The 26780-nt window shown below is 33.2% G+C and overlaps 1 protein-coding gene and 1 long non-coding RNA gene across 2 annotated transcripts; one reads left to right on the top strand and one right to left on the bottom strand.

The window, feature by feature from the left end:
- Positions 1 to 14837: 14837 nt before the first annotated feature.
- LOC114375668 (photosystem I reaction center subunit VI, chloroplastic-like) lies at positions 14838 to 17899 on the top strand. The gene is made up of 5 exons (XM_028333518.1): positions 14838 to 15064; positions 15227 to 15754; positions 15876 to 16010; positions 16686 to 17478; positions 17603 to 17899. Exons 1-2 carry the CDS (start codon positions 14937 to 14939, stop codon positions 15399 to 15401), a joined length of 303 nt encoding a protein of 100 aa, XP_028189319.1. The 5' UTR covers positions 14838 to 14936; the 3' UTR covers positions 15402 to 15754; positions 15876 to 16010; positions 16686 to 17478; positions 17603 to 17899.
- Positions 17900 to 21201: 3302 nt separating this feature from the next.
- On the bottom strand, positions 21202 to 21627 carry LOC114374341. Its single transcript, XR_003658543.1, has 3 exons — positions 21607 to 21627; positions 21431 to 21523; positions 21202 to 21343 (listed from the first exon to the last, which is right to left on the bottom strand). It is a non-coding gene; the product is annotated as an uncharacterized LOC114374341 (long non-coding RNA).
- Positions 21628 to 26780: the final 5153 nt, after the last annotated feature.

Below are 26780 nucleotides of genomic sequence, written 5' to 3'. Positions count from 1 at the left end.
CTATGTCCTGCATGAGAATAAAATAAAAGGTTGGAATTCGAAATGAAATTACAAATCGATTGCCACCATAATGGACACAAGATTTTGTTAAGTTTTGCTTTCTTGTTTCTAAAGCGCATTAGTTTCAATGAAAATAATTGTAAAAAAAAAAAAGAAACAAATCTTGTTTTTTTTTTAAGGCAAAAACTGACTAAAAATAGTATGCAGACAGGCCTGTAGAGTAAGTCATTTATTGAATGGGTTTAATTTCCATATACTAATTGTAAATATTTTACAGTTAATTAATTAAAAATTATCCTGTTCATCATTAATAAAATCCAGCTTTACCATTAAAAAAATAATTAAAAATTATCTACAGAAGGACTTTTAATGTAAGATATTTTTTGGTAAATTTTTATCATTGTTGTCAAAATCAGACTAGATCGATCGGTTTGACACTGTCATCTGATTTGGATGACCCTTGAAATTAGATAGACAAAAAACCAGTAAAAAAACTGGTAAGTCAGACAAAACAAGTGGTTTGCAAGTTTTCATCGGTTCTTGAATAAATCTTGTTACTCTCGTGAAAGTGAAGAAGCCATTGACTGCTTTGCTCCAGTTCGAGATTGTGAGTCTTGCTCTACTGCAATTTGAGTTTTTTGCTTCTTCGACAAACTCCAACGTTTTCCACTCCATTGATTGGAGCTCATCCTTGCACTTATATCTAATTTTTATGTTTTCTTTCTTGAACACACTATTGTGAACAATAAAGTACATGGAAAGACACAAGTCACACGTGTCTCATCTCTAATTTTTAAAAAACACACCCACTTGTTTTTTTAAGAAATAGTGCATTAGCAACTTACACCTAGATGCATTTTAAGATGAATTGTAGTTATAGTTTGCTAGCATACTTTTTCTAAGTGTACCCTCCTGATTTAAAACCTATACTTGAACACTAAGAAATAAGTGGGTGTACTTCAGCAAATCCCATAAGTATTTTCTAATGTTTAATCACTTGTTTTTTGGAAGGAGTATGTTAAGAAGTTACACCTTGGTGTATTTTAAGATTAGTTGCAATTATAATTTGCTGATGTCTTCCTTCTAAAAACAAGTGAATGTACATTAAGTAAATTCTTGTGTTTTGCGGGGGAACTAAGAAAAACATTTTTAATTTGATAGATCTTTTCCATTCCTATGGTGAAGTTTCAGGTCAACTTATTAGCCTGGAAAAATGTCAATTCTTTCATGGAACTTTGTCCACTCAATGATTGAAGGTGATCAAATATCTGTTGGGTTTCTCCATGGGATCTCTTCCTTTCATCTACTTGGAAGTTCCTTTTTTTTTTGGGGGGGGGGGGGGGGGGGGGGAAGCAACAAGTGTGTCATTTTAGGCCCTTTGTTGACAAGTTGAAAGCAAAGCTTCACTCTTGGAAGGAAGGGATCCATGCTTTTGGTCATTGGTAGAATCCAACTAGTTAAATTAGTTATTAATGGCATGTTATATTCATTCGATATTTATGCGTGACCTTTGATCTTTATTGAAGGAAATTAAAAGATATACTAGAAATTTTATTTGGACCAGTGATATTACAAAGCAAAAGCTTGTCATTGTGCTTTAGAATATGATGTGTTCCCCGTTAGATGAGGGTGGTTTGGATATCCCTTTGGCCTCCTTGATAAATGATGCTGCCTCTCTCAAGCTCTATTGGAATTTTGTCTTCTCCAATGAGATTTGGGAACAATTTCTGAGGGTCAGATTACTTCCCAATAGCTGCCAGGTTAGTTCTTACAAGAAATCCTCTCTTTGGTCTTCTTTTAAGCATCATATTGGATTGGTGATGGATAATTCTATATGGTTACTAGGTTCTAGTTACAATACCAATTTTTGGAATGATTCATGGTGTCTTGATAGATCAATCTCTGATGTTCTTAATCTCCCTACCTCTATTAGAAGGTTGCTTTCTTCCTCAGTGACTCGTTTTCACGTAGTGAATGGTTGGAACATCCCTCAAATTTTATTCCAAAAAATACCCCAATTGGAATTTGAGCTCATTAACTTGTCTGTCTCCTTAAATCAAATAGATGAGCCAATCTAGTGCCTGAATTATGATGGTATTCTCTCTTTAAAAGTTGCTAAATCCTTCTTTCATTCTCGACAACCTTCGGTTTCTTGGGGCAGGACTATTTGGTCTACTGCTGTCCCCCCATCTAAGTCTTTTCTTCTTTGGAGGTTTTTGTTGGATAGATTGCCCACATAGGATCATCTGAAAGCAAGAGGATGTGTCTTTGCCTCCATATGTTGTTTGTGTAATTTGAGTGAAGAAAGTGCTCATCACCTATTCTTTTCTTGCTCTTTTGCTCTCAAACCTTGGAGATGGTTGCAGTCCCTAATTTTAGTAAACATCTATCTTGATTCATCTCTCTCCTTAATTCAGTTGTTAAATTCTAGTTGGAGCAATTGGGTTGCAGATGTTTTGTTAGCTCTTATAGTTAACACGTGTTGGACAATTTGGTTTTGTAGGAATGAGAAAACCTTCAACAATGAATCTGTGCATTTTGATCAAGCTTACAACATGATTTTCTTGGTCATCCAACTTTTTGGTTTTAAATCTAACGGAAACATGTCCAACTTTGTGCATGAATTTTCTATTCTTAAAGATTTTTCTATTGATATTCATCCTCATAAGGCTAAATATATCAAGGAAGTGTTTTGGAGGGCTCCTCAGCTTGGCACCATTAAGTGTAATACAGATGGATCTGCTCATGGTTCTCCTAGTCATGCTAGTTCCAATGGTATTTTCCGTGATCATCGGGGAGGTATGCTTGGTTGTTTCTCCTTTTACATAGGTATCCAAAAATCTCTTTTTGCTGAGATTTTTGCTATTATTCTTGCTTTGGAAGTGGCTAGAGACAAAGGGTGGCTGAAAGTTTGGATTAAGTGTGACTCTACATTGGTCATTCAAGCTTTTTCTAATCCTTCTTTTGTCCCTTGGAAGCAGCGTAAAAGATGGGAAACTTGTCATTTTTTTTGTAAATATATAGTTTTAGTTCTTTCTCATATTTATAGAGAAGAAAACTTTGTCCAGACAGGCTAGCTAATGTTGGTGCTTTGTCTTATGATTCCTTCACTTGGTGGGACTCAATTCCTATTTTTGTTATGAACGATTTTCTTAGAAATAGAATGTCTCTTCCGAATTACAGGTTGTCGCTAAGTTTTTGTGGGCTTTGATATAATCTCCCACTTTCTTTGTATAGTTCTTTTTATTCTTGTTTAATGTTATCACTACAAGAAAAATCATGTTTACTGACGGGAATTTTCCGACGGAAGCATTTTTGTCGAAAAAGTATTAGTTACTGACAAAATTTTTTGGCGGATAATATTTTGTCGGAAATTGTGACGTTATTGACGAAATTTACCGACATATAAATATCCTGTTGGAAAACCTTTATTATTGACAGATTTTTGTCCATGGATTTGGTTTTGTCGAAAATTACTGGTGGAATTTCCGACAGAATATGGATCCATCGGAAATTTAAACTAACCCACAACAAAACGAAGCAACCCTAGCATCGTTTGTCACTCCTATTTTTCACTCTGCGTTCACTCTCACCTCACTCACTCTTCAGCGCACCCAGTTTGCCGTCGCGGAGGCCTTGCCACCAGCTCGCCATTGCAGCCTTTCTCCATCACCAGCTCACTGTCAGGGTTGTACTGCCGTTGTCGCACACGTCGTCGCTGTAGCATAAGCCTGTGTAAAGTTGTTGTCATGGCCGTCATCCCTAGTTAGTTCCCTTTTTCGTTCAATTTTTAAATTTGTTTGTTCTCTTTTCTCTCTCAAATACCGAGTTCTATTATTCCAACATATAAAAAATACAACCATTGTCTCATAATTTATCCATTCTTTTTGTTTTGCTAGCTTGACACCAGATCAACATCGACAAGCTCCCATGACTGGTATGATATTTCATTCCCTCTCTCTTTCTATTATCTACAGAAAGTTAATTTTGTTAATTTGTTAGTCTATTCATCATTTGTGGCTTTTTATTTTGAAATTTTGTCAACAATCGTGTGTAAGATCGATTAATTGATTAGCTAGTAACTAGAAATTCATCTTAACCATGTTTTGTGTTTCCTATTTTCTTTGAATCTGATTATTTTGGGAATAGAGTTAATTAGTGAAGTGAAAACACTCTATCTGATACTCATCTTTGACTTTCTCGCTTGAATCATTTAATTTTTTTTACCAATGGAAGAGTAATTTGTTTCAGAAGGTGAAACTGAAACCTAATAACAATGTTGGTTCACCTTGCATCATCTATGTAATGTATTGTCTAGGTAAATATTTAGGTTATTCCATGTATTGATGAAATTGAGCTTTCATAATTTCTTCATTTGAATTCAATGAATAATTTAATGTTTATATAAAAGGGAGTGTACCTTGAGATTCTAAGAAGATGCCACCTGATAATGACAACTACTATATGTCTAATTAACCCTTTATGGAAAAAATTTCAAAAGGCATCCCCCTAAAAGAGGCCATCTACACATTCAGCCCTCTCTCCCCATCCTTCATCAATTTTTTTCTTTCAATCTAAGTCACTTTGTGGCATGGAGAGGCTTAGGAACCAATGAACACTTGGGATCCTTGAACCTTGGACTGTCCTAGACTTGTTTAACAATTGAAATCCACCCCATTTGTGCCTAAATGGCTATTATTTTCGTTTTTGGTCTACACTGAACTTTGGAGAAGAAGGGAATAAGGATTATTGCCTCCACATCTTATTTTCTTAAGTCTTGAAGCTTCAAACCACTCATTGTTCACCATATTCATGCACCAACTGAGGTATGGATGAGTTCATCCCTTCTCCCTCTTGTTATCTTGCTTGGTTGCAGAGTAGCTTCCATTAGATGTGTTGTAGGAGCATAGGAAGTTAGCTCTCCATAAATCAACACTTTAGGTTCATTTTCTTTTAGATCTTGTGCTAAGATTATTATCAATCCTGAATCTTTGTCATTTTGGGTGTTCCATGTTATGGAAATATGTTTGGTATGATTGGGATTCAACGTGGGTTGATTTTGAAGCCATGGTATATGAAAAAAACACTTTTTTGAGGTCATGTAGTTGCTCATGCTTAACTAGGATCTTACTTGCGCTTAAGTGTGACATTTTTTTCAAGCACCAATATTGCTATCAAACACTAGGGCTTAAGCACAAGGAAGGTGGCGCTTAAGCGCTAGTGGTGGAGTTTAAGCACAGGGTTGGTGGCGCTTAAGTGCCACTGTCTGTTAAGCGCAAATGTATTGCTTCCAAATGAATTATGAGTTGTAATTTCCCTATTGATCTAGGGCTTTGGAATAATATAAATGAGTTTTAATGTTATGATTGAAGTATTTACTTTTTTCAAACATGGATGGTTACAAATTAAATCAAATTGGGTATGAATTCATTGTACTTTGATTGCTATTATTGAAATGCTTTGTTGGATTGAGATTTGAGAATTGGCATGTGCTTGTATGATGTTTAGGAAGTGATGAATGTCTTGAAAGTGATTGGTGTGACTAAGGATTACGAAATCCTTGAGGGGGGAAGCAAATGGACTCAATGCATGAGCGCATTTGTAGAAACTAGAATTCAATTCTAGTATTAGTAAAGACTTAATAAGAGTGTGAACCTAATGAACTATCAAACTTAGTAATTCTTAGTTATGAAATCCTTGAGGGGCAAACAAATGGACTCAATGCATGAGTGCATTTGTAGAAACTAGAATTCAATTCTAGTATTAATAAAGACTTAATAAGAGTGCGAACCCAATGAACTATCGAACTTAGTAATTCTTAGGTACGCTTACACATTGAGTACATTATTATGAAGTGGACTTAGAATGAGCCTTAAGACTTTTGCTTGGAGAACATAAATTACGATAAACCCCATATAATCTTGAGAGAAGAAAATATTGCATAAAACTTAATAAAACGTGGGATGGGACATGGATTCAATTGATGGAAATTTGTGAGAATGCCTTAGGGCATTTGCTTGTGGTTTGTGATGTGTTTGAAATGGCTGACTTGTTGTTTCTTGGGGGTATGACACCGAGTTTATGGTTATGTTTTCATAGTGCCGACCTGGCAACCCCGACAAATGGGAGCCATAACCGTGTTAGTGAGAACCTCGTCATTGTATTGTGACAAGGGGTGTACTCCCAATAGTCATTCGAACTCAAAGTGTAAGACCAATGAGTCCTAGAAATTCTAGTGGTAGCAATCCCTAGATATTATGAAAAAAGAATTAGTTAGGCGTGAGTCAAGTGATGAGTGAAATTGTGAGAAGACCACCTTGTGATAGTTATTATGAATTTGTTTGTGATTGAAAAGTCATTTGTTTGTGGTTTTAAAGGAGATGGGTGAATCACTCCATATATCATTTGTTTTTTTTACTGAAGATGGCATCATGAAGGGACCCATTGTTTCACCTCACCATTAAGATTGGCGATAGGTACTAGGCCCATTGTCCTGGCATTGATCAAGATGCCTTTTGTGGTGATGTTACATTTCTCTTTTTACCTAGGGTGCATCACCCAATGTGTCGTTTATTGAAGTACCACTGTCACTTGTTCTCACCAGAACACATGCTCTGGGATATACATATATTACTCCTACTTCTCTTCCACCATCTTCTGATCCACTTTCATCTCTTGACTCATCGTCATCTTTGGATTTTGTTCTTCCTAGTACCGACACTTAGGCGACGCCTTCTAATGTTGCTATCCCTAGGGCGGCGTTACTCACCTTTAGCCTAATTCCTTTGACTACACAATATTTAGTTTTAGGTACCCCATAGGCGAGGAGAGAGGCTCTACTTTTGATTGTGATCAACAACGACATGGAGGATGCTATAGAGGAGGATCCCAAAGAGGATCCAAAGGAGGGTTTGTGTGAAATCCTCTCAGGGATCTTCTTAGGGTACTTTTTGGGGGTAGTTTTAGTAGTGGTGTCCATTTTTGTAACCGAGATAGTATAGGGATAGTTAACTGCTCTATCTAGGTTTTTCCATTCTTGGTGTATTCATGGGATTGTAACTTAGATATAGTATATGTATTTGTGGTTATCTATTCTGCCTTTTGAAATACTTGTACTTTATATCCCTTGTTTGTATGTGGTAACTTCATGATATTTCAGACACCATACTTTTAGCACCAATAATTATGTTATTGATATGTTTATTCCGAAAATGATGCGTATGATTTTTATTATTCCAATTGGTTGACTACATGTTATGTTTTTTAGGATGATGTTGTTTGAGTACAACCTAAAGAGAAAGGAAAGAAAGATCATTTACGCATATATAGTTTCAACCTTTATTTTGTACTATGTTCTCCTTATTAAAGAAAAAAATGTGTTTAAAATAAGCTTTATGCTAAATTGTAGTATTTGAAATCAAAATTTAAATAATATTTTCGTAAATTAAATGAATTTATTATTTTATTACTCGAAAAACAAAGTTTAGAAAAAGGGCATTATAGGATCCTACTAATGGGGTTTCCACACAAGGTAGGGTGTTAGAGATGACTAAGTCTATGAGAAAATTTAGTTTCCTAATATTTTTTAATTTAAACAAAAATCATGTTACTTTAAACTCATGTTTACATGAAATCAATCTTGCAAAATTACGTTGTTCTACAACCAATTCTACAAACGCACAATCCAAATGTTTACGTATTTCATACCATATTAGATTTTGGGAGAAGACCACCAACTGGTTTAGTGTATTTATTTTACTTAGACTTGAATGTATTCTTTCACCTTAAAGTTTCATTGTTGCAAATTTTGCCTCCTAATTTTCTTTCTCGCACATTTCACCCCTCAACTTCTAAAACATCATGAATTTTGCTCCACATAAAAAAATCACCAAATTTAGGACGTGTTGTGATGATTGTTTACCCTCTAAACATTTACAACTAAGACAATTTTGTGTCATTTTTTCATTAATTTTGATCATTTGCTTTGAGGGGACAAGAAGTTGTGATTTTTGTATATTTAGGGGGGAAATTCACAATGTTTGTAAATTTAGGGATAAAATTTATGAAAAAATTTCAGGAAAAAAATTGTAATTATGTTTTCAATTTATTTACAATGTAGGATATTTATAAGGAAGTTAATATGTTATACATATTTATAATCAATTTGATTACGTAAGCCTAATTTCATGTTTAAATGCAAAAAAATTGACACATTTATTATTAAATTAACTTTTTTTATGAAAAATCTATGTTTTTTTGTAGCCTATGAAAAGTATTTCTTTAACTACTTTTGTCAACATGCCACAATGTAAGGTGAAAATAAGGGATCTCCTTGTCTAAATCTTTTTAATAATGTGAATTCATCTATTTTGTTATCACTTACAACAAGAGTTGATGCACTTTAAGCGAGTTTTAGATATCAAATTCATCCCCTTACATTAAATCTAAGTTTCTTTAACACATAACTAAATAACTCTAGTTCATTAAATCAAATCCCTTATAAAATCTATTCTTTTAAATAGTACCTATATGGTTTATGATTCATTGGCACATCAATAACCTTATTTGGTATTAAATATGTCATCAAGTATTAGCATTTCTTTCATGAAAGCATATTGGTTATTACATATCAATTATTTCAAGACTTTATTTAACCTTCATGTAAGAATTTTAGTCTATGTCTTGTAGATGCATCCTAATAAATAGATGAATCAACGAGAGTTACTCATTTTGTAATGGGTTTTGCTTTTTTATTATTAAACAAAGGTGGAGTTGCAACCTTTCACCGTACTAATAGAAAAAATATCTTCGACGACATTTTTGAACCTTCTTTGAAGTCAACATCATCACTTTTCATGATGGTTTCCAAAAACCATTTTAGAAGAATACAATTTCTAAGACGGTTTCGAAACAAAACCGTCTTAGAATGTCTTTTTTAAATATTTTTTACAATTGATAATTCTAAGACGGTTTTTGGAAGAACCGTCTTAGAATGTCTTTTTTTTTAAATATTATTTTTTCTATAGATATAATAAAAATATTATTATTAAAAAGTTATATAGATATAATAAAATTATTGAAAATATTATTTTATATATATTTTTAAAAAAAGAAATAAAATAGAAATAGTGAAAGACAAAATAAACTTGCATAAACTAGACAATGAGAGATCAAAATGTGGCACCAAACCTTTCTATTTTTAAGTGCTAAGTAACATGCATTTTTTTTATAGATAAAATAGCTAATAATTGTTTTGAGATAAGATCACACTGCATTGCTGCAAGCTGTTTTCCATGAAAAATGTTTGGAGAAAGAAAATCATTGTGGTTTATAATCAACCATATAGCATATCATACCAATTTTTTCATGGAAAACAAAAATGGGGATATAATTAGAAAGAAAACAAATTAAATATAGCATCAAACATTAGAATAAAAGCCTGGTGACATACAATGCCCTTGCTTATTTCACATCTGATTAGCTCCCTTGATATGTAACTAGTATCACAATTTTCAGAAAAGTTGACAACAACCCACTAATGAATATGTAATGCTTGTAGAAGTGTCTATAAAAAAGAAATATAACATCATAAATTACTAAACTAATTAACCAAATATTAGATAACTCCAAAAAAAAGTCCTGAAAACTTTTTGATCCATGCCTCTCTCAACTCCCAATTAACTAACTACTTATGACTCTCTCTAACCATACACCCTATCCATAAATACAAAATAAATAAATAAATAAAAGTTGTGTTGTTTACATACAAAGTTGTCATATTGTCTGCCACTTTATTTGATGGTATGGGTCTAGTGATTTGATTCCAGCTAAGATCTCTAGAAAACATGAACCAATCACAAATGAGTTTGTAGCCAAAATGCGAGAAAAAAAATGATTTCACTATCATTAGGCATAATATAAAGAAAAGCCACCAAATATACTCAAACATACAAATAGGTAAGCTTGGGTATTGAACTGGAATCAAGAATAGCTCCTTGTAGACTACAATTTCGTATACTTTTGTTAAATCAAAAATAAATTCAGAGTCATTTAGTATTTGTAACATCCTACATTATGAAAAACAAACTAAAAGATAATAGCTATTGCTAGTTGTGTCTCTAGTCCTAATCATCATCATATTATCTAGTTCAACCACTAATTTAACCAGTTTAACAAATCAATCACTACTAAAAAAACAATTTTTTACGACGCACCTTTGACGATGGTTCTTGAAAACCGTCTTAGTATGTAAGGCGGTGACAAATTTGTAAATAAGAGGTTTTTCAACGAAGACAGTTTTACAAAAACCGTCTTAAAAACTATCATTCGATGACAGTTTCGCAAAAACCGTCTTAGAAGGTTATTATTCAAAACCGTCTTCGTTGAAAGTGCCCTCTACTCTATTGCTTTTTACTCTCCCTCTCACTCTCACTCTCATTCTCATTCACAAACCCTATGTTCTTTTCATCTTCCACTATGTCCATCTTTTTCCTTCTTGGTCTCTGACGACAAACAGAGATGCAAAATAAGGGTCATGGTCGTCGCTAGCTTCCAAAGGACATTCAAAGAGTACAAAAGTGACTATCTACTCCATTCCCTTCTCTCTTCCAAATACCAAACTCGTGCCTTCGTTCTTTGTCACCTTAGTCTCTCACCCTTTTGAAAAACTCTTCCCTCTCACCATGACCAACCTAATCCCTAAGAGTCAAATCCCCGATGAAACCCTAAACCCTAACGCCTGAATGAGATCTCGCAGTGCGTCAAAAGCCTCAACGACGTCAAAGAAGGAAGATGCAAATCCTCCCTCACTTTCTACAGACCCAATTTATGAGGCTACTTTTATCATTGCTTTCATTTTTTGGGTTTTTTAGTTTTCTCTGAAACCTCTTCTTTCGTTTTTGTTTTTTGCAGACCAGTCGGTGACCATCGATTTCCCGTGCGATTTTCTGGGAATATCGATGCTGGAGCAGCCGAACAAATACTACTTCATCATTTGTGGCCATAAGATTGTTTTGGAGGTTGATTCTTTTATCTTGCTTATCATGGAGAAACTCCAGTCCTACAACTCCAAAGTCGCCCTTCATTTCAAGGTTCATTTTGTTTTGCGAGTGCCGCGATTTTTATTCTTATGTTTTTGCTCGCTTAATCTATTATGATGGTTTTGTCGGGAGTGATGTATAAATCGGGTGACTTTCAAATGAGAGTCATTAAAGTTGTTCCTAATCAAGCATAAAGTCTCAAAGGAATTATGATTGAGTTGTCTCAACTCTGAATTATAGTTGTTGAAAATAATACATGTTTGTTACTTGTTCTTAGTGTGTTTATGGTATGCTAATCCAACGTTATCAATAGAAGATTATGGAAAATGGTGTATAGAGTCTCAGGGAAATAGTGAAAGTTGCATAGTGGTTGAAATAAATCAATTATATGTGGAGAATAAGTTAAGTTGTATGCAGATTAAAAGTAAACTATATAACAATTGGCATAACATTAACTCAAAATTTTAGTTGTTCAATACAAAATACTGATGAAGACATTAAAAAGAATTTGGGAGTGAGAAATTGTGACTAGGAGGGAAGTCACTTGTCTTGCTTCCCGGTCACAAAATCGTGATGTCTATTGCAGATGTAATAGCAGTTTTTGCCGAAGCCTCACTGCAATGGAGTCGCAATAGCGGATTGGAGGATTTCCGTTAAGCTATAAAGCTATAGTGGCTATTTAAATAGTCTGGTAAATAGAAATGTGAGGTCTAAATAAATTTCATATTTGAATTAGTTTGGGTAATCCTGCATCAAACTTTGGAAAGGAAATGTACAAAATCCATTGCTAGTGTTGTTTTTTCCATCATGTCTCTTATACAAACAACAATTTGTCATGATTGTTGTCTCATGTATAGCTAGTCTCTTTAGTATCTCTTGAATATTGAGATAGCTTTTGGTGTTTTTAATGTACGTGATTCAAGAATTGAATGCATGAATGGTGTAGTACTCATGTATGTAACAGATGGGTTTACAGTAAATTAGTAACTAATAGGCTGACACTCTAGGTGTGGCTTTTGACACAGTGCTATATCAGATTGCTTACCACATAGCAGAAGCAATTGACCCTTTTAAATTCATAGAAACACAAATCATCTATAAAATAATGTCCTACACAAGGTATTTTTTTTTTGTGAACACAAGGTATATTCCCTACCCTTTTTATGTTGACGACCTAACATTATTCATTTACCTGTTAACTTTTTTTTTTAAATCATTGTTCCAAATCAAGTATTTTTTATGCAATGGCTGGAATTGCATTGAATAAGAACTTTGTGAAGCTTGTTTCTTGGTACGACAACGAGTGGGGATACAGGTAAATGCACCTTTAACATTTTCTTGTATGTGATAGTGGGTTAGTGTGTCAATAAGTTGTTAATTTGGCAAAAAATCTAATGACACAAATTTTAGACGCTTTATTATTATTAATTCAGTTGGTTCTAATACCTTCTTTGTCCTCGGTTCTGCAGCTAACGTGTCATTGATCTTCTTGTATTTGTTGCCAAGAAGTCTCTTTAAGGTGTTACTTTAAACCACCCTAGACAGGTTTAAGTGTGCATGAGGAAATAAATTGAATGAATTGATTATTAATATATAGCTTTATCTCTATATTATGGTTGGTTGTTATTTGGAAATTCATAAATTTTTATGTAACTCTTTCCACAAATGTTATGGGAACACTTCATTCCATTTGGCTTTCTATATAATGCATTCAAAAGATGGATTTAGTGGTTTCTTCTGTTAGTGTATGTTCTGTTCCACTTCATAGCCATTGCATTCACCCAAACAAGCTTGTCAAGAACTAATTCTCCTTACAGATAACCTCTCTTAGGTGAAAGGCCATGAATGGTTTTATATCTAACGCACCTTGTAAGCAAAAGAATCTCAAGTTTGAAGTGTAGACAATGCACAAACCCAATTTACTGTATCCTAAAATTTACTTTAATTATGAAGAACGATGGTGACAAGGATTGAATTCTTGACCACTTGGTCGTAAAAGCCTTGGTAAGAGCCAACTCTTATAAAAGCTTAAGCTCTTAGGTAGAGGTTTGTTCATTTGTAGCACTAAATGATGTTTATAAGTCTTATTTATGGTGCATATCGATGTTGGTAACTAAATACCAAAAACTTGATTTGGTGCAAACATTCTTGATTATTTGAGAATTGGCTACATTTGCTTATCTTCCTGCAAGGAGTAACACAGAATAAACAATAATTTATATAGATTTATGCATTTTTCCCTTTGAAGAAGAGTTGGTATTGATTGGATTAAGGGAACTTCTTTGTGAATGAAATGATATGTTTTATAGCTTTAACAATTAAGTGTTATAGTTTTTATGCTTACAATTTATCCTGTTACATGGTTTACATTTCAGGCTTAGCTGGTGCCACAGCTGATGTCCACTATTATGATGTCTTGACTAATAAATGGTCTAGGTGAGCTTAGAACTAAGTTACTCTTTCTCACCTCCATTAAGACTTAATTATTACTTGTATAGACTTGTATACTTTGCATCAATGCTTAATATGGGAAATATCATGCAGGATAACTCCATTTCGAGAACCTCCAACTCCAAGGGCTACACATCTGGCTACTGTTGTAGGAACTATGGTGGTTATTCAGGTAGCATATTCAGGTAGCATGGAAAGAATATCTTAATGTTGCTTAATTTATTTCCTTTATTTAAATGATTAGCTTAGTTCTTAATGGAATAATGCCATGTTAGTATTAGTCTACTCTATATGGCCTGGTTTATTCCGCAAGTATGCATTCCATTCTTTATCGTATTAGTCTACTCTATATATTATTCAATGGTCTATAGTTAACAAATGTTAAATAAAAAAAAAGTTAATAAACAATTATCTTCTCACTCTAAAAATGTCTTGAATGTGATTATTATTATTATTATTATTATTATTATTATTATTATTATTATTATTATATTCATCTTAAATAGCTATTTTCAATTGAAAAAGGTGAAGTTGCTTAGAGTATTTCCACTGAGGTATTGGGGAACAATGATAACATGCATTCTGGAAGCAATTCAAGTAGCAATAATAGGGGCCTTCTTAGATTCCAGTAAAGCTTCCTGGAAATTAGAGTGGGATTTACAACTATTCACTATATTATTCAATGGCCACTTTAAGTTGAGAAACCTACCCCCCCTCCCGATAACAATATAATGACCACTTTAAGTTTAATTTGTTCTACAAATTTGAGCCTGTCACGTTGGTTTTAAGTGGAATCCTATCAATGATTTGTGTGAGCCTTAAACTTGTACGGTGGAAAGCCAACTTAATGTTTTTTTTCATTTATTTGCTATGCTATAGTTTGACCCCTAATATATATATATTACTAGACTATTTTATTATTATTACAAATATATATTGTCTAAGATTATATATAGGGGCAAAGTATTAAAATTTTTTTATAAATTACTGTTTTATAAATTATTATAAAACAATAATAATTTACAAAGTAATAAATTTAATTGAACTACATTATTGTTTTATAAATTATTATATTATTAAAAAAATTATTTTTATAATTATTACTTTAAAAGTTAAATTAATTAATTAATAGTATAAATATCTGTAACTGACAGTATATCAAATTAACCTGTAAATCAATTTACTTAAGTTGTATAAGCTAATCCTCTGTATAAAAATAATGCATCTTCTCATACCTTGCCGCTCAATCAGCACACGTAGTATGTTATCTTTACAAAGAGATGCAACTAAGCGGATAGGCTTATTCATCTTGAAACCACATGGCATGACATGAATGAATTGCAAAATCTACACAAATAAATGAAGTTGGCCATGTGGCGATGAAGATGAGATTCAAGCAACATATCAAAACCAAAGCATTAGTAGCAACTCATCATACAGAAAGCCATGGCTTCTCTGGCAAGCTTAGATATTGTTCAACCATCTACTATCAAGGGCCTTGCTGGATCTTCCCTTACTGGAACTAAGCTCTCTTTCAAGCCCTCTCACCAGAGTTTCAGACCCAAGAATTTCAGGTGAACAAATTGCACTATGATTATTGATTACTCTACAACAGATTTAATTAAATAAATATGCATGCATAGTACTGTTCTTCTTTTTTGTTTTATATGTTTTCTGAAAACCAAAAAGGCCTCTATAGGTTCTAAATGTACATGGAAGTTCAATATTAATTACAGGAATGGTGTTGTGGTAGCAAATTATGGTGACAAGAGTGTGTACTTTGATTTGGAGGATCTAGGCAGCACTATTGGTCAGTGGGACTTATACGTCTTCGATGCACCTTCACCCTACAACCCTCTTCGGGTTCGTTTTTCCTCTGTGAACCTCTTTATTGTTTATTCATTTAACTAAGAAATGGTGCGAATGATTAGGGTCCTAACTAAGGCATTGGAAGCAATAATATTGGATAGTTTCAGGTTTGACTTTTGAGGCTATTGCTTTAGACTTTAGTATGTACGAATTTTTTTAAATCATGAATCATGAACCACGATTTTAGTGTGATGGGATGATTCATTATGTATATTTAGTTTATAGTTTTTTCCTCTTGGCCTTTACTAAATTTTTGTATTGTATGGCTTACGCGAATTTGGATATCAATGGACAAGGAAGTGGTTATGCTACGTGGTTTGGTGATCTAATTGATATTAGACAGTTTGCAGTTGGAGGCTAGGATGTATATGTTCAAATTGATGATTCAGAATTAGGTAGGAACTTGACTTTGAAACTAATTATTAGTCTTTCTTCAAATAAATTTTTTAGCTAGGATACATTTTCATATGTGAATATTTATGTTACCTTTACTAATTTGTGACCAAATTTAATTAGAACACGCCAATGAGGGCCACAAGAAGGGTGGAGTCCTAGTGGCATAAACAGTTTCTTTGGTCGTGGCTGCAGTTGCTGGAATACTAATAATACTTGGTTCGTGTTTTAGAAAGAAATCATGTTGCAATGTCAAAGGTAAAATTCATATTTCTATTCCTATTCTCATAAATAAAAAATTCTTTGTAGTGCTTTATTAATGTTTGTAGTATTGTATTAGATGTATGCATATTATTTGACAACCATACAATGATCTGAAAAACAAAAACCATAGAAGTAAATAGTGTACAGGTTCCACTCTAGATAATTTGGTTCGCCTTCTTTGGTCAATAACTGCATGCTAAATAAGAAGTTTGTTGAATTCAGTTTGAAATAACAGGACAAAAAGTTTTATGGACGTTGAAAAGTCATGACATACACTTGTTCTAAATTCTTCCTTCAATGGAGACTATTTATGATTGCAACCAATTTATAAATCATATTATGCGCATGACTTTTTTGTTTTTTCAGTTTTTTCTGGATAATGTGTTGGAAAAGGTAAATCAAAATGAACTTTTAATTGATTATCTCAAAACTAACTTAGTTAAAATTGGAACACTTTTTCCTATGTATAGTTTCTACTTGGAGGTACTAGCTCTCTTGTTTCCTTAATTATTTCTTTGCATATGAGGGAGGGAAAGTGGAATAACTTAGAGTAGGATATAAGAAATTTTCATTTTATCAAAAGATGAAATTCTAGTCCTTTAAAAAATTAAAAGAAATATGCTAAATTTTTTATCACAATCTGAAACACCTACTTATACTATGTCAGAGAGATCAGACTTCAATATCAAATCAAATCAAACCAAAATAGTGGAATGCAAGTGGATGATATGGACCTACTAGTTTTTGACTTGTCAACAATAGCTAAGGCCACTAGCAACTTCGCAGTCAAGAACAAAATTGGAGAAGGTGGTTTTGGACTTGTATACATGACAATTTGCTTATAGATTATTATGGCATTAAGAATTGAGGAATAAAATGAACACTTCTTGATTTATTTCAAATCATCAATTTGAAAATTAAAATTTTCAAGGAAATCTAAAAGATGGGCAAGAAATTACTCTGAAGAGGCTTCTTGGATGTCGCCTTGAAGGAGAGGAAAAAATGTTGGTTTATGAGTACATGCTTAATGGTAGTTTGGACTCATTTATTTTTGGTATGGATACAAGGAATGAATTGTATTTTAAATGGTTAAGACTGGTTTCATGATTTTTCTTTTATGCTTAATGTTATAAATTAGTGCCTATTCTCTTTCTAGGGTGAAGTTATTAAAAATTTAGAATGTTGAGATTATGATAACAAATTATTCAAGTAATTGACTACCTCATATGTATTTTGCTACTTTACTTAACAAGTATGAATATTGTTTTGATTGTAACATGACCTTTGGGTATTAACCAACCTACTATAAATGGGTATTTCAAGCATTTAGCCATATACAAAACCAAGGGATTCGTAAATCTAAGTTGTCACTGATCATATTCTTGTGGCATTTCATGTATGTGAATTTGTTGAGGATAAAGATGGTTAGAGACCCACTACCTGGTTTTGTTGGGACATCAAGGTCAGTCAAATATAAATACTCTGCTACAATGCATGCATGCTTATTTTTGTTTTTTTTTTACTATTGCATGCTTGGTTGCTCAATAAGTTACTCTGCTTGACTCTGACTTTTTCATAAATCACAGGTTATATTCTACAGTGGCATGCTTTATTAGTTGCCTTCAATGGAAGCAAGATATTCTTCATTTTCTTGAGGTTTGTTACTCCTATTCCTACTTATCAGTTCATTTAAGTAGCTTTTGTGGTTCATGTATACTTATATGTTGCAATGGGTAAGAAGAGAGATTACTTCACTACTCCTAATTACTCAATGATAGAGGGCTCAATTATGATTGGCCTTTTAATATGAGAGAGCGGGAAAGGAATCTGTATAAAGTGGATGCATTCAATAATAATTTTGATTTTTGTTGTTTGTTCCCCAATTAATTAAGTGAATTTTGAGGCTGCACTATTTCAGACCCAATGAAGACAAAGGGCTAGGAGCTATGTTCTTCTCCCGACTCCTTAGGTTCTTTATTCTACTAAAATAATTATTCCTTTGATTGCACTTTGTTATATAATGATATGATATATTGTGCAGCTTGCCTCAATTGCATTAGTAAACATTAGTGTCCTATGTGATAATTCACATGAAGCATTATGGTCATATGTTGTTCTACTTGATTAGTAAATAGAACTGCTTGACAAGAAGCATTATGGTCAAATTGTTCTTATATATGGAAATTCAATGTAGTGGAAGGGTTATATTATTATTATTATTATTATTATTATTATTATTATTATTATTATTATTATTATTATTATTATCTTTCAAAATATTGTATCATTATTCATTGATGAATAAATCGTGGGATACTTTCAAGAGCTTATTTAAAATAATAATTTTGTGAAACTACTCCCAGCTACTAATGGTTATGTCATCGGCTAAAATTCAATACTTTAAGAATCCAAATACAATTTTCTATTGCTTTCTTTATAAACTTGATCCATGCAACTTTTACTTGCATTATAAAATTAATGCATTTAGGATTATTAAATTGCATAAGCATCCTCAAGAGAAGAGTCTTGAGACCATTAAACCAATAAATAATTAATTTGTGATGGTCTATATTGTGCAGGGTAAAGGGCTTATGAATTTTTTTATAATTCATATGAGACGTTAATGTATATGAATTTTTTTTATTAAAAAAAACACATTCTAAGATGATTCTCTGAAAAATCGTCTTAGAATGTCTACATATATTTTATTTTATTTTTAAAAAAAATACATTCTTAGACGATTCTCTGAAAAATCGTCTTAGAATGTTTACATAAACCATTTTAAAATCCTTAATGTATTTTATTTTTTTTTAAAAAAAATACATTCTAAGACGATTCTCCATGAAACCATCATAGAAAGTACAGACTTTCTACGTTGTTGATTACGACGACGATTAATAACCGACGTAGAAAATATTTGTCGTAGTAGTTAATTGTGACCTAGAAATCTTGCCGGTGCAATTTCTAGTAAGGTTTAAAAAATGTTAGCTAACATGAATGCCATCAATATTTTCACTCTAAAAAACTACTAGTAACTTTCAAAAAATCAAATGATTTAAATTAAAATAACTTTATTATATATATAAAATAAGATGCCGACAATTGTCTCACTTTTATTTTTTATATATAAAAAATAAGATAAGGAATGCTCATCCAAGAACGAGGAAATGAACAAATATATTGCTGCATAGAATAAACATACACTCCCTTTATATTATCCCTGCAATTGAATAAACTTCAATTAATTCACCAAAAAAAAAGAATAAACTTCAATATTAATTAAAAAAAAAAACTCTTTAGTCTCTTGTCCTTGTTGGTTCCATTGCACACCAATTGAAGCATTTAATCATTTAGGTAAACTACATTTTTCCAACAAACTGGGACTTGAATTGGAGCTTCTAATTCTCACGGAAACAAAATTAGATATTTCATATCTTAGCTCAATATTGTGTTTGATTTTACGTTATTTTCTTTATGGTTCCAATGTTCCCTTCGTATCCTTCACTTTCTAGCTGAAAAGGGAAACAATCCACTGCATATCTGCCTGAGTTCTAAATTGATGACAACTAATTGAAAGGTACAAAGGATAGAAATAGCTATACACAACTATGTCTATGCCTATGACATATTCTTCAATAAGAACTATAAATAACAAACTACATTACCAAAGTAACTTACATTAGAGATTCTTGAAATAGCAATTTTTTACTAACCATAGAAGTATCCAATGCCACCTAATAAGTTTCCAACAACTGCCTTACCAACACATATGGATTCTGAATCCACCTGGAAATCCACTACTATGATAAATAATTTGTTAACTTCTAAATCAATTTATTCAATTAAATGAATTATGAAAAATCCATAACACATCAAAAGACGAAACAAGAATATAAATCATTCAGTATGAGATACTTAAACAAAAAAAAAAAAAAAGTTAAAGGACAATAAAGTTGGTACTTTCTCAGCTAAATTGAAAATTTTCTCAAACTTTTCATAAAATGCTTGTTCTTTGTATTTCAGCTGATTGGACAGTGAGGTTCCTAACATCGAGCAGGAGAACAAACAAACCGTTACACAAGGACTTAGCATTTAGCAAGCTAATGTCAATCAGAATAAAATATTCTACAAATTCAATAAAAAGTGGTCTCGTTCAACTTAGAATATATAATGTTTAACGCAAAAGAATCCTAACATAAACCAAAAGTTGTTAAACTATAGAAATAAACACATAGAATTTAGAATAAATTATATAAATAATTTGGTTTTTGAGCTAGATTTGAATACAAACACAAGGGTTTTCCAATTATAAACAAAGGGGATTTCAGATCAATTATTAGAACACAGTTTAAATTTTTATTTTAATTAAAAAAAACTGAAGGTTTTCCTATTAATTGAAAGTGAAAATTGAGAGTTAATTTTCTATTAAGTATTGCCTTCATTAATGGCTGCAAATTTCATCTCTCCTTCATAAGTACTTGGCTTAAAGTTGGGCACTGCTTCTCTCCTTCATAATTCATGTAGCACTAAGACCTTGCAGCTTCTACTTCGCTGTTGAATAGTCCAAGATATATATACCTGCATGAAAGCATTCCAATCTCTATAACCAAAACACATCTCTACATTACTATCTTAGACATGTATCTCCAAACATGGAAAAAAGCAGAAAGATGCATCGAGAACTAAGCTGAAACCAGTTCACTTTGCAGCCCAATAATGCTTAAATTCATAATATCTCATATAACCATAGTAGATCACTACTTAAGTTGATAGATAAAAATATGTCTCACTTTTTGCCAAGGAATTGTCCCATTCGAGCTTCCCACTGGCCACACTTGTGGAGTGTTACTCCTTGGTATTTAGAACTTCCTCTTGAGAAACCAGTACTTTGGCGACGCAGTATATGTATGAAAAGGGTGAGTATTTTTATTTGTTGTTTTAGTACTCAACCCAATTTGACATGGGATAAATCATGGTATGTCCAATTTCTTCCGTCAATTGTATAAAACAAGGGTCAATATTTCCCATGAGATTTGGGATCTCTTCACCTAGTATATGAACAGATTAATAAGGCAAAGAAGGTAGATAGGGTTACACCAGTACCACTTGCAGACGTTTCCAGAAAGCTAAAGGCTCAAAGAAAGGCAGAAAAGGGTGCTAATTTACCTTCCCACACCTGGAAACATTTAACATTTTCCCAGAAACCTTGTGCTGATATGTGTCAAACCCTTTTGACAGCAATATCTTGTCCATCTAGTAGTGTGCCATCATAGCCTTTTGATAGCAATATCCTTTTTGTACTCGTCATATTTGTCATTGAAGTTAGCCTGAAAGGAAACGACCAACCAAAACAAAATACAGTCAGCTTTTTTACAATAGCATAAAAGAAACAAAATTAATTTAATCAACACCACCTTGATAGCCTCCAAAACTCTGCCGAACTCCAATTTATCTTCATTCTTAACAGTGGTCAAGCACAAAACGGATGCAGTTTTCTTATGGACAGCCTGTTAAAAAGCATGTGGATTTTAAATCAGTCATTTAATTCATTCATACAGTATGAAAATCACAATATACAAAGAAACATTACCGTTCCCAAGCGGTAATGTTTTATGTCTTTGTATCAATTTTGAACAAACTATATTTTATTTGTATTTATTAGCTATTTTGAGTATAAAAGTTGACTTTGCCTATGCCTAAGAGCTAACAGAAAGCTACAATAGTCAAAATAATTAAGTTTTTTTGTTATAATGGTGATCATAGAATCTCATTTGAAAACTACCATTCAATAACTTTGGAAAATTAATTATTAATACTAGTGTTGCACTTTGGAATGAAAAAAAATATTCATAAAAAATTATACAATTTTAACTTTCACTAGTTCAACATGTAATAAGTTAAGAAAAATTAAATTAGTGAATGTTATATATGGAAGTTATGTTGCATCGTGTGTACCGAAATTCGAATAAATGATTAGTTTTCTATGACTATAACTATAATACAATATCGCTAGTTTCTTAAACCGCATAAATCCTCATATGTTATAATACCTTCAATATGGATATATAACTATCTAATCCACATCTTCTAATACATGTCCCCATGATCAAATCAGTGCAACTAATCAATAAGTTAATAACACATAATAAACAAAATGGAAAATGTAAAGAAACTTGTAAGATTTACAAAACAATTACCTTTTTGTCCAAACAAGAAAAAGCAGCAGAGCATTCAAGGAAAGGGAATGCATTCTTCTTAAGATAACAATACAACTCCCAATGTTGTGCAATAGCCATCTCACCTATGGCGTGTTAGCAATAGAAATAATAGCAAATTTTGTTTTCAAGCTTATAAAATATCACTCTGTAGTAAGGATGAAAAGCGATGAACTTTCCATCTCTATTGACTTCCTTAAAAACAACAATATCATAATAATGGGTGCGGAACCACCCGAAGGCACAACCTCCAACTTCATCAATTTACTCCACAAACTCCCAAATACTGAAATACTCACCCAAGATAACAAAACCATTTCTCCATTTATCAATGAAATGTCTATGGTAATCATCTCTCTCTCCTTTTGGTCCAAATGAAGCTTTATCATGTGCCCTGATGTAGAAAGCTAGTAATTAAATTTCACCCTTTGAGTATACTGGTTTCTTTATCCATTTAACATCACTCACCTTTTGAGGCAATTGAAAACTCAAACTAGTCCAACGCCCACTATCTGAAGAGAAAACTTTCACATGGGGACAACCTTGGATTTGAACAATTTTGAAGAACCATGATTCTAATGGCTCATAGGCAAGTGTGATGAGGACATGACCAAGAGCAAGGGCAAGGATCCACTTGAAGGACTTGGAGGGCCTATTACAAGGGTTAGAGCAAGAAAAGTCAAGGAAGCTCTTCAACAAGTGTTGTCCATACTATTTGAATACAAGCCCAAGTTTCAAGGAGAAAAGTCCAAGGTTGTGAGTTGTATCATAGCCCAAATGGAGGAGGACTAAATGACACCACTTTGTCTCAATTTTAGAGTGTTTAGTTTGTCTAAATAATGGTCCAATTCTTGTAAAGTTGGCTGACCAAAAATATGTTTTGGGTTAATCAACTAAAAGGGCTTTAGTAGGTTTAGTTCAAGTTGTAATAATGGCCCAATTGGCAACCTAGGCATCAGCCTTTTGGGAGACCAAATGGTGGCTGACTTGTTGGCTGTTGGGGGTGACTTTTGGTTGCTACAATTTCAGTTACACTCAGCCATTAAGTTTTTTTTAATTCCCTAGGTTAATGGCATTAAGTTATTTTAATTCTAGGTTAGTGGGTCATTACTAAAATCTGCTGTAAAGCTTCTATATAAGCTGAACCATTTTATCAATAAACACAAGTTGAGTTTTATTCAGAAAATTAGAGTTTATCTCTTTTATCTTAGTGAGAGTGATTCTCCTAAATTCTTGAGTGATTCAAGAACACCCTGGCTGTATCAAAGGACTTTCACAACCTTTGTGTGTTGCCCTCGCTGGAAAGAGTGATTCTTTCCTTCCTTTCATATTCACCCTTGTTCTTTCAAACCACAATTCCAGAAAATCCACCTCTGCCCAGAATTATCTCGTGGCCATAACTCCCATTTTACGCACTCAAATTAAGTGATTCTTGAGCCTAAATTGAATTTCAAAACGAGACCTTTTACCTTGTTTTGGAATCACCTCATTTGGAGCCCTGTAGCTTTAGTTATTGCCATTTCTATATTTTTGTCCAGCCACCACTTAACCTACGTTTTACCATCCCATTCATCCATTTTATGCCAAGAACCACCTTATTGAGACCCACGAAATTAACCACCTTATTTTCCATCCTTTCCTTAATCAATTTCCGCATTTTCCATCAAGGTTTAATCCTAGACGATCCTAAGTCAGCCTTGTGCCACGAGGGTTCATATCAAAGTGTGACAAAGGAATAAGGTGTGGTGCATGGTTCAGGTAACAACACATCCACACATTGCTTGGTGACAAGGTTGATCACATAATAGTGATAGGACCCATATGTGAGGTTCCCATCAGCTTGACCCTCCTTGTGGCAAAATAAGAGCAAGCCCTTTCAAAAACAAATAAAGTGTTTGGATTTTACCTTGCAACACATCACCTTAGAGCACCATTTGAAGAGATGGGTGATGTTTCGAAACGGGAAGGGTATGATGTTGTGGACTAGGATAAAGAGCCAAGTGGGGTTAATTCTTTCCTCATTCTCCATGCATTCAATGAGGTCAAGGAAACAAAGGCTCAAGGAATGAGTTGTTGGTTTTGTGGAGGAAATTATAAAAAACAGAGGAGAGAAGAGAGACAATACGTATGCGGAGGAAATAGAATTATTCTATTCTAATTCAAATTGTTCTCAGCAGCGATACAATAAATAGCAAAAGATAAACTAATTAGATAACAAGATATTAGCAAAATAGAATATTAAAACTAACTTGCTCCTTAAAGATAAGAGGAACCACTTATTGATTAGGCTAATCCATTAAAACTGACTTACTCCTAAAATATAGGAAATCAACTTATTTACTAAATCCTATTTTAAAAACTGAAAAATAAAATATTATGCAGTTACAAAAGTATATCTCCGACACTCCTCCTTGCTTTTGGAACTGCAAACTCCAATTCTTTGAGTTCAAGTTTGTTGATAGGTAGTGACTTTGTAAACATGTCAGCCAGTTGATCTTTAAACTTGCAATAAATTAAGTTCACTTCTCCACTTTGTCGCATCTTTATCAAATAATAAACCTGGATGTTAAAATGTTTAATCTTCCCATGACACACGGGATTGTTTGCAATAGCAATGGCTACTTGATTGTCAACAAAAATTCCAATTTTGTTCTTTTTAGAAAACAGAATGTTTGACCTTGTTGAAGTGAGATACATTAGACATCCAATCAAGCTCCCATAATATCCTTCATCAATGTTATCAACACCTTCTTCCTTGCTAAACTTCTCCTTTTGATTCATTGTTATGCTAACAGACTTGCATTCTTCCATTTGAATCTTTTTCAAATTTTCTTTTGCATATTTCCTTTTTTTCATGTTTAGCATTCTTTCAAGATAGCAATGATCAAGTCTCTTGTGCCAGAGTTCCGTGGGTGTGACTTGAGTGAAATAGGTTGTATGCTCCTCCTCTGCTGGATCAAATGAAAAGCTTTTACCTTTCATTTTAACCCTTAGAACTTCCCGGCCAAAATTGTCATAGATAAAGCAATGTTGATGTTCAAAGGACACTTTAAATCCCTTTTTAATCAATTGACCTACACTTAGCAAGTTTTGGTCAATGTTAGGTACATAAAGAATATCTGATATTAATTTGATACCTGAACACGTTGAAATTGCAACAGTTCCTTTTCCTTTTACTGGAATATAGCCACCATTCCCAATTCTGACCTTTGAGACATTAGTTGGCTTCAAATCCTTGAATAGAGTCTTATCATATGTCATGTGGTTCGTACAACCACTATCAATCAACCAACTTTCACTTGATTCACTACTCAAGAAGCATGTGGCCACAACCAGTTGGTCCTCTTCTTCTTGATTAGCAATCTGAGCTCCCTCATCATGGTGATTTTTGTTGGGGCAGATCACCGCTTCATGCCCTATCTGGTTGCACTTGTTACATTTTGCATCTGGTCTCCTCCAACATCTGAAAGGTGCATGACCTTTTTTGCCACAATGCTGACAAGGTGGATAATTTTTCTTTTTATCCTTACCTTTGTTTTGGTTGTTTGCACTATTTTCACTGCTTGCTGGTTGATTCTTCTTGAAAAAATCCTTTTTGCTTTCATCAACTTCATGATGTTTGGCGAGCAAAGCACCTTCGACAACACGATCTTGTCTCATCAACCTTCGTTGCTCTTGAGCTTGCAGGGCATGTAGCACTTCTGCCAATGTTATTTTCGACAGATCCTTTGTGTTCTCCAATGAAGCTATAGATGCTTCATACCTCTCCGGTACCGTTACCAAAATTTTCTCTACGATTCTCAAATCAGCAAAATCACTTCCCAACAACTTTATCTTGTTGGCAATACCCAACAATTTGTTTGAGTATTCTTTGATTGTCTTTGACTCTTCCATCCTTTGAAACTCAAATTCCCTCCTTAAATTCAACACTTGCATGCTTCGTATTCTATCATCTCTAGCGTATTCCTCTTTCAGATAATCCCAAATTGCTTTGGATGATTTAAGAGTCATGATTCTGATGAATATCATTTGTGAAACACCAGTGAACAAACATGACCTTGCCTTTGCCTTTTTCATCTTTCTTTCTTTGTGATTTTTAATTTGGGCCATGGTGGGATTTTCAGGCAGCGGATATATTTCATAATCCTCTTCCACAGCATCCCACAAATCCAAAGATTCCATGTAGGATTGCATTTTCACTTCCCAAAGATCATAATTCTCTCCATCAAAGATTGGAAGAGTTATGTGGGAAAAACTTGCTTCACCTTCCATGGTACAAGTCCCGTAAGAATAAGGCTCTCGATACCAATTGTTGGTTTTGTAGAGGAAATTATAAAAAACAGAGGAGAGAAGAGAGACAATACGTATGCGAAGGAAATAGAATTATTCTATTCTAATTCAAATTGTTCTCAGCAGCGATACAATAAATAACAAAAGATAAACTAATTAGATAACAAGATATTAGCAAAACAGAATATTAAAACTAACTTGCTCCTTAAAGATAAGAGGAACTACTTATTGATTAGGCTAATCCATTAAAACTGACTTA

Source organism: Glycine soja, chromosome 11, assembly GCF_004193775.1.
Source record: "Glycine soja cultivar W05 chromosome 11, ASM419377v2, whole genome shotgun sequence".
NCBI lineage: Eukaryota > Viridiplantae > Streptophyta > Magnoliopsida > Fabales > Fabaceae > Glycine > Glycine soja.
The sequence above is the reverse complement of the archived record's forward strand: the minus strand, read 5'-3'. Positions and strand labels throughout refer to the sequence as shown.